The sequence below is a fragment of the Salmo salar genome, chromosome ssa04 (genome assembly GCF_905237065.1).
Source record: "Salmo salar chromosome ssa04, Ssal_v3.1, whole genome shotgun sequence".
Classification (NCBI taxonomy): Eukaryota; Metazoa; Chordata; class Actinopteri; order Salmoniformes; family Salmonidae; genus Salmo; species Salmo salar.
In genome coordinates this window covers 16,885,684-16,903,336 of record NC_059445.1, presented here as the reverse complement: position 1 = coordinate 16,903,336, position 17,653 = coordinate 16,885,684, and the positions used below count along the sequence as shown (strand labels likewise).

At 43.2% G+C, this 17,653-nt stretch overlaps 2 protein-coding genes across 6 annotated transcripts in view; one reads left to right on the top strand and one right to left on the bottom strand.

Annotated features, from left to right (window-relative positions):
* The first annotated feature begins 9 nt into the window (after window positions 1–9).
* On the top strand, window positions 10–9,552 carry LOC106602379 (ankyrin repeat and SOCS box protein 5). 3 transcript variants are annotated; one of them, XM_014194976.2, is made up of 8 exons: window positions 1,785–1,914; window positions 3,410–3,467; window positions 5,832–5,911; window positions 6,624–6,731; window positions 6,954–7,104; window positions 7,289–7,423; window positions 7,772–7,963; window positions 8,289–9,552. In XM_014194976.2, exons 2-8 carry the CDS (start codon window positions 3,416–3,418, stop codon window positions 8,414–8,416), a joined length of 846 nt encoding a protein of 281 aa, XP_014050451.1. In that variant the 5' UTR covers window positions 1,785–1,914; window positions 3,410–3,415; the 3' UTR covers window positions 8,417–9,552. The 3 variants fall into 3 exon arrangements, with proteins under 3 accessions (XP_014050449.1, XP_014050450.1, XP_014050451.1); XM_014194974.2 differs by lacking the exons at window positions 1,785–1,914; window positions 3,410–3,467 and adding an exon at window positions 10–208; XM_014194975.2 differs by lacking the exon at window positions 3,410–3,467 and having other exon boundaries at window positions 1,608–1,914.
* A 3,723-nt stretch (window positions 9,553–13,275) lies between these two features.
* Window positions 13,276–17,653, bottom strand: part of LOC106602375 (WD repeat-containing protein 17) — a 31,136-nt gene continuing 26,758 nt past the window's right edge. For 2 of the 3 annotated variants that reach the window (XM_045716615.1, XM_045716616.1), the window contains exons 19-28: window positions 17,498–17,589; window positions 17,231–17,330; window positions 16,755–16,894; window positions 16,604–16,624; window positions 16,279–16,390; window positions 15,845–16,089; window positions 15,448–15,549; window positions 15,230–15,328; window positions 14,851–15,040; window positions 13,276–14,370 (exon numbers count right to left, since the gene is read on the bottom strand). In XM_045716615.1, coding sequence (XP_045572571.1) covers window positions 14,251–14,370; window positions 14,851–15,040; window positions 15,230–15,328; window positions 15,448–15,549; window positions 15,845–16,089; window positions 16,279–16,390; window positions 16,604–16,624; window positions 16,755–16,894; window positions 17,231–17,330; window positions 17,498–17,589 — 1,221 coding nt within the window. In that variant the 3' untranslated portion in view covers window positions 13,276–14,250. The remainder of the gene's footprint in view (window positions 14,371–14,850; window positions 15,041–15,229; window positions 15,329–15,447; window positions 15,550–15,844; window positions 16,090–16,278; window positions 16,391–16,603; window positions 16,625–16,754; window positions 16,895–17,230; window positions 17,331–17,497; window positions 17,590–17,653) is intronic. The other variant, XM_045716617.1, reaches the window with a different exon arrangement.

Below are 17,653 nucleotides of genomic sequence, written 5' to 3'. Positions count from 1 at the left end.
AAGGAAGCAATGACTCCAAATGTGGATAGCCAGTCTTTTGGAACAGTACACTACTCCAATGTCTACCTCTCCATATTCGCTCTGTTTTGCGTCAAGCTCTTTGTCAAGATCAGCCTGAATATTCTCACCCACTTCTACGTGGTGAAGGGGAATCGGAAGGAGGCTGCCCGCATTGCAGAAGAGTTTTATGATTTTGGACAAGGGCACAGTAAGTAGCTATTTCTGTGAAAGGCAACAGACTATTATTCTATAGTAGAGGGTCATACACATACATTCTACAGTAAAGTGTGTGTATTAGGTTATTCCAGCTTTCTAAAAGCTCTGTGTCTGTAACATGCCAGGCAACTGTATCCAGTCTGCCCAGGAACTACCCAGCCTATCGTTGTGGCCGGGGACATTAGGAACACTTAGATACATTGTGTATTAGATATACTTCCTTCTTGATGTCTTTCAATGCTCTTTTCTTGCTGAGGTACTGGGGGAAAGCACTGCATTGTTAACAACCACACCTGGGATGAGGGAAAAGACCCAGAACCTTTGGCATCATGACGGCATGTTGGGTTGGCATGACAGAAGTCTCTGATTCCAAATTGCTTCCGCCCTTAGCGTATTCCATTGCACTGCAATCATCAAGTGGACTGATTAGATGACACATGAAATGCACATTTTTGAGAGTATGTCAAATTAATATATTCAAACCAAAGGTTTGCAGCTGTATGTGTATGTATAATTGTGCATGCCCTTGGATGGGTGCCCGTATCTAGGAGCTGTGCCCTTATTAAAATGCCACACAATTCATAGACAGTTTCTATCACAGCTGAGACTTGGCAGTTACCGGCTGCAGCCTGTAGTCGTACTCCACGTAGGTTACGCACAGCGACTGTAAGCCAGGAATGTTTTGAGCTGAACAGAAGCATGTTAGAGAGAGGTTAGAGAGGCTCTAGCTTTCCATCCCCAAGTACAACTAGTTTAACTAGTCTATTTGATTTGATAACCTATAGTAGGGCTGTTCAATTATGGCTCTGGAGAGACAAAATACTTATTAACTAGTTATTAAAATTCCCTTCTAATCAAGGACTATTTCATACCAGGGACATCAGGTATGTGAACTCTCTGGTCAATCAAGGACTGATCAATGAATTAAGTACCAATGAAAACCTGCATTATGTCGGTCTCTGAAATATAACCTGACAATTATGACCTTATAACGTGACCAATGTTATAAACAGTACATGGCTTTTGCATTTGAATATTGCAAGCAAATGATTGTTACATAAGCAACTAGGCATACTCAAAAGAGAAAATACTGTACTCAACTCAATGGTCAAACTTTAATATTTCAAACCATGCAGAATGAATCCTTTATAAACAGAACAGTTCCTAACCCTAAGACCAGCGGGGTAAAGGCTGTTCTGGTCTAAGCCATTTCTTAACCTCTGATAAAAATAGCAGGGTGCCACTGCCACAGCCACCACATTCTCTTCATCCCCTCAGTTGTCTCTCTCTTCGCCTTATCACAATATCTCACCCCTACACTTTCTTATCGCTTTCTCTCTCTCTCTCTCTCTTCTCTCTCTCTCTCTCTCTCTCTCTCTCTCTCTCTCTCTCTCTCTCTCTCTCACACACACTTTCTCCCTACCTCCCTCTCTGCCTTTTCATGTTATTGTCGTGCTTGTCCTTGGCTGTGAAACGACAACAAGCCGAGCAGCCAACCAGAGAGCAGGATTTAGACTGGATCATGGTGCACAGTGCTGCGGGGACAGATAGCTGATGTAAACATGCCTGAAGTTCCACCTGCAGAGAGCTCGAGCGAGCAGCAGCCAGAAAACACGCAGAGGAAAAGAACGTTAGAGAACACAGACGATTACACCGCAAAAAAGAAACAACGCTGCTGGGGTATTTTAACTAGCCAAGGTCAGTAGCGTTTTACGCACACACAATTGCGTATTTGCGCACTGGGTGAGTGCGTCTCGGACTGTCACTGTGCAACGTTATTATTGGACACCAGTGCTGTTCGTGTCAAGTTTATTTGAGGTAGACAGAGGGGTTGACATGGAAATGTTTCGTGAAAAAGGCAACTGTTCTGGAACATTCTCATAGGCATCCAGCCTATTTGGGACTGTGCTATAGCATGTGACATGAAGCTCTATGATATAAGAATATCATGACATAATCAAACAAACGCCTTGGAAACATCTGGTCAAATGGGTCCCTAGAACAGTCCAGTGCTTATCCTATTGATGTGAATACAGATCCATATAGCTTACATCATAACACATGCATGTTTTATTTATTTAACACATTATTATAGTGTATTATTATTATTTGTAGTAGTAGTAGTAGTAGTAGTAGTATTACTAGGCCTATGTGTAGTAGACCTTGGGGTATGTGTCTATTCATGACAGACCTACAACAGCTGAAGTTACCATGTGCTCTCATGACTCTTTCACACAAGACAATAAGAGTATGACCTTTGAACTGGACTAAGCAGCAGCTTCAGTCGATTAAACCGGATTATATCTCTTTAACGGTTGTATCTAATCTAAACGGTAGCTGGGTCACATCAGGGTTGTAACTGGGTGATTACTAATTGACTTTGGCCCTTGACATTCAAATGTTCTAAATGCAGTAGTTTGTTATTTAAGCAGAAGAAATAAACAGAAATACAAATTCCAGATATTATAGCCCTTTCCGCTTCCTGTGTTCTTGCTCAGTGTGGCAAATGGGAGACTTAAGCAAAAGCAAAGTCACATGTTCAGTGCACTGTTGCAATATTCATGAGAGCCACCATTTTAACCTGCTAGAAGAGAGACACCCTGTGCTGTCTGAATGAGAATAATGGGCTTCAGCCGCACCAGGCAACCAGCTATAGAGGATCACCACCGTGGGAAAGGTTGGCTGGCTTCCTGGAGAAAGGGTAGAAAATAGAGAGGGGGGGATTCCAGGTCACTGTTGCTGTTGTGACTGGAATTAACTACTTACTGTGGTTCTAACATGTGCTTCCTAAGAATAGCTTCCAAACTCTACTTATCTCTGCAGCAGTGGTGGTCATCATTGGCACCTGTTGTTATGTTATTGCACCTTGATAGAGGAATCTCTGTTATTGTCCTTTCCCCCCAAAATATATATCAAAATTAATGTCATTTTTGGTCTATATATTAAAAAGGTATTTGCAACAACAAAAAATAAATATACAGTATTTTTGTTGTCCTATTTATCATAAAAGATAGTCGCAACAACAGGCCATTTCAATGTACTACATGAGTTTGTCAGGTGATGCAGATGCCCTTCCAAAGATGGCTGGCACAGTCACAGTCACAGCTCTGCCTGTGTGAATCCATGGAGTGACAACAAGACCCTTCAGTACAGTAACAGTACAGTATGTGACAGGCGCCCTCTTCTCCTACAGGCAGGAATGTCATATACCTATCAATGGCTAGATGTTCCGTGGGGAGACGGAGACATGGGTATGTAGTATTGAATATTGCACTGCATTGCTGTGTGATGTTTATGTGGAAGTATTGCTGACATTTAATTATACTCAAGGCTCCCTCATAAAAGAGACTCATATCTCAATAGGATTTCACCTGAATAAAGGATTAATAAAATATTTTAAAAAAACACCTAAATGTTGTTCTCTGACGTGGATGGTAGTGTTGTTGGGTGTGTAGGGAGAGACTGAGCTCTGTTCTGCCAGTTGTACAAGGCTATGCCTGCCAGTCGCACAAGGCTATGCCTGCCAGTTGTACAAGGCTATGCCTGCCAGATGGCCTGCTTGGTTGAGCTACAGCTATATATAGCTCCATCCACACAGTGAGAGAGTGAAAACCTATCCAGCGCTCTATTATATGCTCTGTGATATTAGTGACAGCTGTGACAACTGGGTTTCAGTTTTCTGAACATATGAACATGGATAGTGGACTGGTACTACTGTCTTTTGGGAAGTAATTCTAGATTAGGATTACGGTAATGATAGAATAATAAGGATACTGACAGAGAGTGAAGGCTTTGATGAATGCTGTCAATGTATCAGACTTGAATGGGAATGTGCTGGTTATATATATATACTGCTCAAAAAAATAAAGGGAACACTTAAACAACACAATGTAACTCCAAGTCAATCACACTTCTGTGAAATCAAACTGTCCACTTAGGAAGCAACACTGATTGACAATAAATTTCACATGCTGTTGTGCAAATGGAATAGACAACAGGTGGAAATTATAGGCAATAAGCAAGACACCCCCAATAAAGGAGTGGTTCTGCAGGTGGAGACCACAGACCACTTCTCAGTTCCTATGCTTCCTGGCTGATGTTTTGGTCACTTTTGAATGCTGGCGGTGCTTTCACTTAGTGGTAGCATGAGACGGAGTCTACAACCCACACAAGTGGCTCAGGTAGTGCAGCTCATCGAGGATGGCACATCAATGCGAGCTGTGGCAAGAAGGTTTGCTTTGTCTGTCAGCGTAGTGTCCAGAGCATGGAGGCGCTACCAGGAGACAGGCCAGTACATCAGGAGACGTGGAGGAGGCCGTAGGAGGGCAACAACCCAGCAGCAGGACCGCTACCTCCGCCTTTGTGCAAGGAGGAGCAGGAGGAGCACTGCCAAAGCCCTGCAAAATGACCTCCAGCAGGCCACAAATGTGCATGTGTCTGCTCAAACGGTCAGAAACAGACTCCATGAGGGTGGTATGAGGGCCCAACGTCCACAGGTGGGGGTTGTGCTTACAGCCCAACACCGTGCAGGACGTTTGGCATTTGCCAGAGAACACCAAGATTGGCAACTTCACCACTGGCGCCGTGTGCTCTTCACAGATGAAAGCAGGTTCACACTGAGCACATGTGACAGACGTGACAGAGTCTGGAGACGCCGTGGAGAACGTTCTGCTGCCTGCAACATCCTCCAGCATGACCGGTTTGGCGGTGGGTCAGTCATGGTGTGGGGTGGCATTTCTTTGGGGGGCCGCACAGCCCTCCATGTGCTCGCCAGAGGTAGCCTGACTGCCATTAGGAACCGAGATGAGATCCTCAGACCCCTTGTGAGACCATATGCTGGTGCGGTTGGCCCTGGGTTCCTCCTAATGCAAGACAATGCTAGACCTCATGTGGCTGGAGTGTGTCAGCAGTTCCTGCAAGAGGAAGGCATTGATGCTATGGACTGGCCCGCCCGTTCCCCAGACCTGAATCCAATTGAGCACATCTGGGACATCATGTCTCGCTCCATCCACCAATGCCACGTTGCACCACAGACTGTCCAGGAGTTGGCGGATGCAGTAGTCCAGGTCTGGGAGGAGATCCCTCAGGAGACCATCCACCACCTCATCAGGAGCATGCCCAGGCGTTGTAGGGAGGTCATACAGGCACGTGGAGGCCACACACACTACTGAGCCTCATTTTGACTTGTTTTAAGGACATTACATCAAAGTTGGATCAGCCTGTAGTGTGGTTTTCCACTTTAATTTTGAGTGTGACTCCAAATCCAGACCTCCATGGGTTGATAAATTGGATTTCCATTGATTATTTTTGTGTGATTTTGTTGTCAGCACATTCAACTATGTAAAGAAAAAAGTATTTAATAAGATTATTTCTTTCATTCAGATCTAGGATGTGTTGTTTAAGTGTTCCCTTTATTTTTTTGAGCAGTGTATATATATATATATATATATGTGTATATATATATATGTGTATATATATATCTATATATGTGTATATGTATATGTGGATGTGACCAATAAGAGCTTGTATGATAGTGAAGCGCTATCACTGTAAACGTAAGACTGTAATGTGTGTTGTTTTGGAGATGCTCAGTGTTTTGTCTGTCCCTCTCCCAGGGTCATGGGCGGACCGGTCTCCTCTCCACGAGGCAGCGTGTCAGGGCCGTCTCCTGGCCCTCAGGACCCTACTCTCACAGGTGAGTCACACACAGAGGGGCGGGGCACCACAAGGCAAAGCTTTCTGGTCAATTGTTTATACAGTGTTAAGACAGAGGAACTTTTTTGACACCTTTATGTAAAATAAAATGCTGATGCACTTTCTGTACGTTCCAGATAAGATACATATGATATGTTTGCCATTTTCCCTCGTAGTCAGATTTCCAAAAGTTTATTTGGATAGTCCATCTGTAGATGCTCTACAGACTATCAGTAAAATTTGAACTATCTATCTACTAACTTCAGTGCTAACCCTAACCTTAACCCTTATCCTAAACCTAAACTCAACCCTAACCCTAGACCTAACCTTAACCCTAACTCTACACTATCTAGAAACTAAAAAGGGTTCATTGCCTGTTCCCATAGGAGAACCCTTTGAAAAAAAACAACTTTTGGTTACAGGTAAAACCCTTTTGGTTCCAGGTAGAACCTTTTCTACATGGAACCCTAAAGAGTTCTACCTGGATCCAAAATGATTTATCCTATGGAGACAGCCGAAGAACCCTTTTGGAACCCTTTTTTTTCTAAGAGTGTAACACGTATTCGAAACCTAACCGTAACCTTAGCAAGCAGCTGCTTATCAACATATAGTGTGTTGATAGTATGACCATCTGTGGAGCATTTACACAAAATTAAGTGTAGGGAAAGTGAGACCTATATAATGAATGTAAACATTTCTTGTTGTCATCCCAGGGTTACAACGCAAACATCCCTACCATAGACCATGTGACGCCGTTGCATGAGGCTTGCCTGTCAGACCACGCGTCATGCGCCAAGGCGCTCATTGCAGCTGGTGCCAATGTAAGTCATGACCAAACGGATGCACACACAAACACAATCACTCCACGTCAGAACGAGACATCATTATGCTGCGGCAGCAACTCATCTTTTTACATTCCGATTGACCTGCCTTTGTTGTAACTTTGTGGCGGCAACTAATTGTTTTACATTCCGATTGACCTGCCTTTGTTGTAACGTATAGATACTCATGGTTTTCTGACAATGCTCCATCTATCTGATCAGGTAAATGCCACCACCATTGATGGGGTGACGCCGCTGTTCAATGCCTGCTCAGCGGGCAGTGCCACCTGTACAGAGGTACTGCTGGAAAACGGTGCCAAGCCGCAGTCAGAGATATGCCAGCCCTCGCCCATACACGAAGCTTCCAGCAAAGGTACTGTAGCAGGACTGCCATCGCAGGATATGTGTGTCATACAGATAGCTGTCACGTTACAGTAAGGTTTTGAAATACTCTGGCGGTAATTTTAGTATGTTTCCCCCCCTCTATTCTAAGATGAGACTACTGAATGCGTTTCTGAATGAGAGTACCCTGGTAACGCAGGACGTATTGTGTGTAGGCAGAATTGCTTGTCTGGAGGCACTGATCACATGGGGAGCAGACGTGGATTATGATATTCCTCACCTAGGAACCCCCCTGTACATCGCCTGCATCTCCTCAGGACTCCAGTGCACACAGAAACTCCTCCATGGAGGTCAGTAACTAACCAGACACTTTGGTCCCAACTTCAAATGATCTCTCCCATTGACATCAATGCATTTTTTTATTTTCTTTTTTACGATTCATCCGTTTGTCTTTTTTTTTTCGTTCTGTATTCTGCATTTACTAAGGAAAGGTATGTGACGGGACATTGTTTTACCTGATGCTGTACTCACAAACATGGAGCGTGTTCAGGAGGGAGAATCTTTTGAAACTGAGTGAAATGGGAAGGAACTACACAAATGTGTCCAATCAGAGCATAAATTAATGTTTTCTGTTGTAAACCATTTTGCTACAGTGTGACCTACTGAACTTAACCAGTGGTGTCCGGTTTGCTCCAAAGGGGCCAATGTGCAGAAGGGCAGGTTCCTGGAGAGCCCGCTCCATGCAGCAGCTCAGAAGGACTGTACTGAGATCATCAATGTGTTGTTAGAGTTTGGAGCGAACATTAACGCTAAAAACCTAGAGCTGAAGAGACCGGTGGAGTCAGCCCCACCTAACAGCTCAGCAGAGGAGACGTTACTGCTGCATGAAGGTAAGATTATGCTCAGTTCACATGGGAATATTAGCCTGATTCCAGATCAGTTTGTACTGTATAGCTAACTCATATGTTTGTTTTCATGCCAAACTTGTGGTCTGATCAGAAACCGATACGATACGTTTTCTGATAGATACTATTTCTGATCTGGGACCAGGTTAGGAAATATCTCCATTCAGCTGATGGGAAGAAGTCAGAATCCCTTGTAAAACATTGTTATTTGGTTTATACAAGTGGATGATATTGAGGCTGTCTTGGATTAATCAGATAATCTCTCGATCTCTTGCTCTCTCCCTCTGTTTCTCTCTCTCTCTCTCTGCAGCAATACCTCAGCCACTATATCAGCTGTGTCGTCTCAGTATCAGAGATTATATGGGCCGATCTCGACTACACCTCATCCCTCAGCTACACCTCCCCAACCTTCTCAAACGCTTCCTCCAGTACAGATAGAACACATCAACACTATCTCTCTCTTTCTGTCTCTGTCTGTCTCTCTGTCTGTTGCTCTCTCCTTTCCCTCTCTGTCTTCCTCTTTCTCTCTTTCTAAATGAGAGCATCGTCATAATAGAGGATATTCTTTATCCCATCCTCTCTCTTTCTCTCCGTTTCTCGCTCCATCCATTTCATCATCAAGTGAATTTTTTATTACTCACTGAACCTTGTTTTTTTTTAACCCAGAACCTCAAACGCACCGAATCCCTCCCATTCACTGACATCTGTTTTAACAGTTTCTCTGAAGCACCTATGCACATGGCCATGTAAATATCTATATTCTGTTACATTGACCAAAACATGAGTTTGAATGTTCAAAATAACTAAATATTAATACTGTATAATACTGTGTTATCAGTTAAAATGATACCCCCACTGCAGTGATTGTTGTGATCCCAGCTTGTCAGAAAGTTGTCTGCAAAGATGTGTATTGGTGTAAATCATGTTTTTCTGCACAATACTATCTAAGTCAAGTTGATCATCTCATGTGTCACTTTGGTTTTCTATCCAATATTCCTGTCCACGCCATACGTTTAACTGCCTAATATTCATTGACCCAAATAATGAAAGGGGGTCATTGAATGTTTAATGTAATGTATAACATCATTTAATGTACACATAATGAATTTTATGTCATCTTGTTTGAATGAGCTGCCTTTATGCTATCAATGATGCAAACAAGATACCATTATGTACTTTAACGTACAGTGTTATCTTGTTTGCATCATTGGTAGCATATATTTTTTATTTATTTATTTTATTTAACCCTTATTTTACCGGTTAAGTTGAGTGAGAACACATTCTCATTTACAGCAATGACCTGGGGAATAGTTATAGGGGAGAGGAGGGGGATGAATGAGCCAATTGTAAGTTGGGGAGAATTAGGTGACCGTGATGGTATGAGGGCCAGATTGGGAATTTAGCCAGGACACTGGAGTTAACACCCCTACTCTTACGATAAGTGCCATGGGATCTTTAGTGACCACAGACCACACCCGTTTAACGACGGATATATGCAGCTCATTCATTACACATTGACATGTGTACATTAAAGATTCAGTGACTCTGGAAAAAATAAAAAATATTCAAAATTATACCCATGATACTCTGATTGTGTCTGTCTTATATGAGGCTCTTATGATGTGAATAATATTGTATTTCAATTATTTTCTTATAATATTAGCCAACTAATATATATATATTATATCTTAACGTGACCTGTATATGTATAACTCACTGAAAAATGTATAGTATTTTGCCAAAACTCATTTCACATACCTCTCACCTGTTTCACTCTAATAAATAAGAATATTATTCCATGATGTGGTTGTCTTGGAGATTATACTTCTGGCATTTTTCGGCTGTGGTTTAGTAATGTTTTTTTTTTTTTTTTTGAATTTTTCATTTTGTCTACAATATTAGATGGTGCTCTGTAGCATGAACAATTTTCTCAATTGATTTAGAAGATCCTTTACCTTTTCCATTAATCAAAACTACACTGCTCAAAAAAATAAAGGGAACACTTAAACAACACAATGTAACCCCAAGTCAATCACACTTCTGTGAAATCAAACTGTCCACTTAGGAAGCAACACTGATTGACAATACATTTCACATGCTGTTGTGCAAATGGAATAGACAACAGGTGGAAATTATAGGCAATTAGCAAGACACCCCCAATAAAGGAGTGGTTCTGCAGGTGGTGACCACAGACCACTTCTCAGTTCCTATGCTTCCTGGCTGATGTTTTGGTCACTTTTGAATGCTGGCGGTGCTTTCACTCTAGTGGTAGCATGAGACGGAGTCTACAACCCACACCAGTGGCTCAGGTAGTGCAGCTCATCCAGGATGGCACATCAATGCGAGCTGTGGCAAGAAGGTTTGCTGTGTCTGTCAGCGTAGTGTCCAGAGCATGGAGGCGCTACCAGGAGACGGGCCAGTACATCAGGAGACGTGGAGGCCGTAGGAGGGCAACAACCCAGCAGCAGGACCGCTATCTCCGCCTTTGTGCAAGGAGGAGCAGGAGGAGCACTGCCAGAGCCCTGCAAAATGACCTCCAGCAGGCCACAAATGTGCATGTGTCTGCTCAAACGGTCAGAAACAGACTCCATGAGGGTGGTATGAGGGCCCGACGTCCACAGGTGGGGGTTGTGCTTACAGCCCAACACCGTGCAGGACGTTTGGCATTTGCCAGAGAACACCAAGATTGGCAAATTCGCCACTGGCGCCCTGTGCTCTTCACAGATGAAAGCAGGTTCACACTGAGCACATGTGACAGACGTGACAGAGTCTGGAGACGCCGTGGAGAACGTTCTGCTGCCTGCAACATCCTCCAGCATGACCGGTTTGGCGGTGGGTCAGTCATGGTGTGGGGTGGCATTTCTTTGGGGGGCCGCACAGCCCTCCATGTGCTCGCCAGAGGTAGCCTGACTGCCATTAGGTATCGAGATGAGATCCTCAGACCCCTTGTGAGACCATATGCTGGTGCGGTTGGCCCTGGGTTCCTCCTAATGCAACACAATGCTAGACCTCATGTGGCTGGAGTGTGTCAGCAGTTCCTGCAAGAGGAAGGCATTGATGCTATGGACTGGCCCGCTCGTTCCCCAGACCTGAATCCAATTGAGCACATCTGGGACATCATGTCTCGCTCCATCCACCAATGCCACGTTGCACCACAGACTGTCCAGGAGTTGGCGGATGCTTTAGTCCAGGTCTGGGAGGAGATCCCTCAGGAGACCATCCGCCACCTCATCAGGAGCATGCCCAGGCGTTGTAGGGAGGTCATACAGGCACGTGGAGGCCACACACACTACTGAGCCTCATTTTGACTTGTTTTAAGGACATTACATCAAAGTTGGATCAGCCTGTAGTCTGGTTTTCCACTTTAGTTTTGAGTGTGACTCCAAATCCAGACCTCCATGGGTTGATAAATTGGATTTCCATTGATCATTTTTGTGTGATTTTGTTGTCAGCACATTCAACTATGTAAAGAAAAAAGTATTTAATAAGATTATTTCATTCATTCAGATCTAGGATGTGTTATTTTAGTGTTCCCTTTATTTTTTTGAGCAGTGTACATCCTGCTTACAAATTTGACATGTTTACATTGGTATCGTCTTTATGTTACAAAACTAACATTTTGATATTTTCATGAACACATTTTATAAACTGCAATGGCAGTACAAACAAACTGTACATATGTCTAAGTAAAACATAATCAATAAATAAATACATAGATAAATAAAAACAAATGCATTTGAAGATAATTTAAGTATAGGTGGAAAACTAATATCAATACATTAGTAAAAAAAATTACAACACTTGTATAAATTATCTGAATAAATATTTGTTTCATTAAGCAGAAGGAAGAACACCTCTTCTCTTTACATGAATGTACCTACTTACCAATATACTGTATGTTGCAGTGATAACAAATCGTTTTCTACTTTCTTAAGGCACAACCTTCAGGTATTACATTTTTTTTAATGATTAATTAGCCTATTTCTTCAAGTCTGTGTTTAAAAAGCAAAATTATTCTCAAATATTGCCTTTTTATCACAGCTTTCTGTTTAACATATAAGCTAGCTAGTCTTAGCAGGTTGTCACCTTGTTCGCCAAATTGTGATAGTAATAATGAATTGCATACAGAAGCTTGTCATCATTATGAAATCACTTCAAATTCTGCAGTCAGGTGATGGCTACGAATGATTATGACGCTGTAATGCTGATGAGACTCAGAGACATTCTAAAGCGTCGACCCCACCATAGAATATGAGTTTTAATTCTATGGATCCAGTATCGTAACAGCTATTACACTTGCAAGTCCCTAGCCGTGTACAGTACCAACTACCTCCCCTTCTAGCTAGCAACTGTGATCCCTGAAATAGTACTGCACAACTCAATAGGAATTACAGTCTTATGTACAATACAAGAACCTATTCACAAATTAAAATAAGTTAGGGCTAGGGTCCTTTTTTCTCAATTTCCACATGACTGATGTGCCCAAAGTAAACTGCCTGTTACTCAGGCCCTGAAGCCAGGATATGCATATAATTGGTACCATTGGAAAGAAGACACTTTGAAGTTTGTATTAATGTTAAAATAATGTAGGAGACTATAACACAATAGATATGTTAGGAGAAGATCCAAAGAAAAACCAACCCGGAATTTGTTTTTCTTTGAGAGCCCATGGTCTTACAATGGAAAGTATAGGGAAATAATTAAATCTAGGTCCCAGTATGCAATTCCTATGGCTTCCACAGGGTGTCAGTACTCTATGTTCAAGGTTTCAGGCTTGTTTTTTCCAAAACGAGTAAGAATACTGAGTTTCAGTACAAGGACACACTGGAAATTAGTATGCGCGCGCAATGAAGACAAGACGGACCTGCTAATATCCTTTTCCTATTGAACATACTTCTTTCCATATGAAATATTATAGTTTGATTACATTTTAGGATATCTGAGGAGTCAATAGAAACATATTTTGACTTGTTTTAACAAAGTTTAGTGGTAGATTTTTGAATTCCTTTCTCTGCATGTTGAACAAGTGGATTACTCAAATCGATGGCGCCAACTAAACAGACTTTTTGGGATATAAAGAAGGATTTTATCTAAAGAAAATGACACTACATGTTATAGCTGGGACCCTTTGGATGACAAATCAGAGGAATATTTTCAAAAAGTAAGTGAATATTTAATCGCTATTTGTGAGTTTATGAAACCTGTGCTGTTGGAAAAATATTTTGATATGGGGCGCCATCCTCAAACAATCGCATGGCATGCTTTCGCTGTAATGGCTACTGTAAATTGGACAGTGCAGTTAGATTAACAAGAATTTAAGCTTTCAACCGATATAAGACACTTGTGTGTACCTAAATGTATAATATCCATAATTTTTATGATTATTTATTTGAATTATGCGCCCTCCAGTTTCACCGGAAGTTGTCGCTAGACGGACGCCTAGCCCAAAGAGGTTTTAAATTGACAAATTTACAGGTCCACATCCTTTTTTTTTTGTCCAGCAGAAGTCTTATACATTCACAGTCAAACACAGTACTGTACAGACACGATGCTGCTAAGCTGTTTTAATGCGAAAGCAATCAAGTCCTACATCAATTATTTGATTGATTGATGCTAAGCTAAATAAAAGGCTAACAGGTACGTTTCTCTGTATTCGTTTGCTTTCGATCAACTACCACTGTAAGCCTACATCATCATACGCTTTGCTCTTGTACATGGATGTGTGCGGGCTGATTTCTGTAACAAACAGAAATGATGATGCAACATTGCGCAACGTTAAACCAACAGCAATACAACACAAATATGGTATCCATCAGTCAAATGATGCTGGTGCTATGACCATGAGCATAATAAGAATCACATAGCTCGTCGACTTGTCTGTCTGTGTACTGATGTGCATGTGACGGTGTGTCTAAAACAAGACAGCCGTACTACAGTGGTCTCGCTCCTACATAGAAACACTATAACCCGTTTCAGCCATGCGAACCCTCTTTGTCAGTGTCTAAGTACGGCAACATGTTTTCTATGAGAAGCTGAAACACTGTCGACTGGATGACTTGTGGTGCACACATTGTAAACCACATGGAAAAAGCACATAGTGGAGAGAACTCATTTTAAGCATCCTTCCTTCCATCTCTCTTCTTTCGTTCTGGAAGTCCATCCCTTTTCCTTCTTTCTCTCAGGAAGAGCAGGTGTCGGTGACCTTGGCCTCGGAGGCTGACCAATCAAATGCTATTAGTCCTGTAGCCCATCCTCGTTGGCTAGGCTGGCTCTTAGAAGGGGTTGAGACGGACACCCGTCCCCAGAGGTGAGAAAGGGTTCACTTTGGCCCACATAAGGGCGTCGTTCAATGATATGGCCGATTTACCGTCCTCAAGGAAAAACACAGGGCCCTGAGTGAAGAAAGGAAAAACACAGCACTACTTTTACTCTTCTATCATTGACCTTATCACCATGGCCTGCAAAACAGTTTAAAGGTTGAAGTAATGTCATCTTTCTCCCCTTGAATCACCAGAGGAAGTGACTGAGACACACTTGAAGCAGAAAGGCACTTCAAATCGTCGCTGTGTGTACAGCTTGAGCAGCAATTTACTGATTACCACCCACATTGTGATTACCCACCACTAGGGGACTACAAATAGTAACCACTTATGGGTTATATATAGCATGGTCCTCTTTATAAGGGGTTAGAAAGCATGGCGGTTTCGGTCTGGGTTGCTGCTGAGCCCTTTGTTTCCCTGACCCAGATTAAGCCTAGTCCCTAACCAAATTCTGTGTCCTCGAAACTGTCCCTTTGTGACCAATGTATTTTTCTGAATGTATTTTTCTGAATACACTTTGATTTATTAATTGGTTGATCGCTTGAGGCTGACCTGGATCCTGAGTCCGGTAAAGCAGGAGACCTGGACGTCAGAGTGGCTGGGCAGGTTGGAGCCTGTGACATAATCGGGCCCCTCCAGGCCCCTGAGTGGCTCCTCCTGGAGTCTGTCTAGCAGACGGGCGTGCTCTGCCTTCTGGGCCTCTGACGGAGGGGTGTAAGGAGCCTCATCAGGACCCCTGGAGCTGGGTGGCATGGAGACAGAATCAAACGATTCAGACAGGTAAACACCGGTGTGTTTTAATGTCAGACTTTCAACCTCAAACTGTCTTGAGTTTGCTAGTCCAATACTTGGATGTGATGACTAATGTATGGGCCAGGCCAGAGTAGAGTATATCAGTGTCATGGATTGATAAGACAATTCTTCCACTCACTTGATGAGAGACTGTGTGCAGGCCATCCATGCATCCAGCTCTACAGAGAGTTGCTCTATCTGTAAGGGAACAGACACCTCTCTCCTCTTCATCAACTGACTGGGGAGGAAGGTGAGAGGTCAGAGATAGGGCTTTAAATTCAACATTGAAGCACTAGGTGATGTAGGTTCAACACAGACATTTAGAAAGTGTTCCATACTGTGGCTTTTGCATCTTACCTGGTGTACTCGTAAAGTGCAGGAACGATGCTGGAGTATTGTCTTCTGATGGCCAACAGTGCGCCGATGTAGCCAGATAGGATGAGCAGCTCACTTCGAGCTCTATAACACAGAAAGAGCATCCAAGGTGAAAGGACTGAGGACCAATCTATAGCAGTATTCTTAACCTTCCTCTCACATTTTAGTTATTTAGCAGACATTCTTATCCAGAGTGACTTACAGGAGCAATTGGGGTTAAGTACCTTGCTCAAGGGCACATTGACAGATTTTTCACCTAGTCGGCTCAGGGATTCGAACCATAAACCTTTCGGTTACTGGCCCGACACTCTTAACCACTAGGCTACCTGCCTAGACCCAGGTGACGTCGTCTCACACACTCTGATTCCCATTCACTTACTCAGTGAACTTGGCAAGTACGAGCCGGTCCGTTCTAATGTAACCCAGAAGGTCCAGGATAGGATGGACAGAGTCTACGGTCCAGTCAGAATCACTCAGCTGTTCTTTGACGTGGGTGATGCCAACAAGCAGGGCTGCCTCGGGTTCTGGACTCATTAGATAGTACTTGACAGCATTGAAGATGTCTCCCTCGCTGACAGCCGACTCAGCTAACGCCCCACACTCCTCCAGACTGGGAAGACCACACTGAAACAACACCACCAATTATTAACATGCATTTTTTACCTCAATGTTGTTGTTGACATTTCAATGTCATATTGTCGATAGGTCTATTTCTATGTTCTTCTGTTTAAACAATTAGGACCGGTTTCCCGGACCCGGTTTGGACTAAAAAGGATGCTCAATAGAGAATTTCCGCTGAATTTCAGCACCAACTTTTTGATGGATTTGGTCTATCTCTGAGGAGCTCCCAGGGTAGAAGGCACACAGCTTGGCCAGCAGGACCTGGTTGTCTGGGATCATCTGGAGAAGGTCAGCTGCCAGGTCCCTGGGAAGGAGAAGGGTGGTGACATTAGTCCAGTTGTTGGATTGCAGAGGACACATCCACACATCCCTTTGAAAACCTAAGCAGTCTTTATGAATGAGGTAAGGCACTGTACAAGACCAGGTACAACCGGATGGAACAACATCAATCCAGAATACAGTCAAATCTTGTATCGCATTAAACACAAGGTTATGATACATGAAAAATGTAGAATACCTGCTTCCAACTGATGGAAAGCTACAAGAAATGAGAGGATGGAGATGATAAACAAATGCACTCTGTATATTCACAATCACATGGAGAATATATATAATCTAGCCTGTCATGTTCATTAGCCCTCTCATGGAGAGTTGTAATTGGCTCTTACCAGGTGGGTGCGGTCATGTACTTCCTGGCTAGTAGCTCCAGGACGTAGTGAGTGGCCTGATTGGCTGATTCTCCCAACACCAGCCCTACACACACAGCCAGCTCCAGCTCATTACCCCGGATCAGACTGGCCATGGCTAGCTGTGGGGGACACACAACAACATGAGAAGTTATGCATCTACTAAATATGCACATTTATGTTCACATTCATAGGCATTAGTGCTCTGTAGGTTTTTGCTCCAGCCCTACACGTAAACACCTGATTCAGCCAATCAAGGGCCAGAGGAGCCGCTGATTAGTAGAACCGGCTGTATTGGGAGTAGGGTTGGAACAATACCCTTCAGGAGGGTAGCTGATGACCAGCTTTAGGTTTCAGGTGCACAACTAGCATATGCAACAGTGAATGTTATGTGTGTATTACAAGAGAAAAAAAAAAACGTAACCTTTGACGCCATCTTGCCCTGTCTGTGTATTTACCTCAGTGTTGTCCACAGCCAGGTGACAGCAGGCCGCCAGCACAGCACGGCCATCTTGGAAATACCACTCCGCTAGCTCCCTACATACACACTGCAGTAGCCTGGAACAACAGAGATTACACTTGAGCCTCACAAGCCTGGGGTCATGAGGGGATATTCAGTTGCCCAGTATGGATGCAATGCACCATGGACAGGATGGTGATTACGTATGCTGTGGAACACACCAAAATTAGGCAAAATGGTGTATTTTCATGGGAAAAGGACACACCCGTTATATGCCTGTATGTCGTCGCTGTCTGTAGTGGTTGTATGGTTGACTACGGCGGTCTGAGGCACGTGGATGTTGCCTTCACAAGCTCCCTGTACAAGAACAACAACAACGGTATGACGTATGACAGCAATTTGGCTGAAGGAACCTTCATCA

Bases quoted from the DNA above. Each gene is read 5' to 3' on its own strand.
- LOC106602379 (XM_014194974.2), top strand. From the start codon at position 10: ATGACTCCAAATGTGGATAGCCAGTCTTTTGGAACAGTACACTACTCC. The intron at 5,912-6,623 runs GTGAGTCACACA...TTGTCATCCCAG, and splicing joins TCAGGACCCTACTCTCACAG to GGTTACAACGCAAACATCCC. The intron at 7,964-8,288 runs GTAAGATTATGC...CTCTCTCTGCAG, and splicing joins GACGTTACTGCTGCATGAAG to CAATACCTCAGCCACTATAT.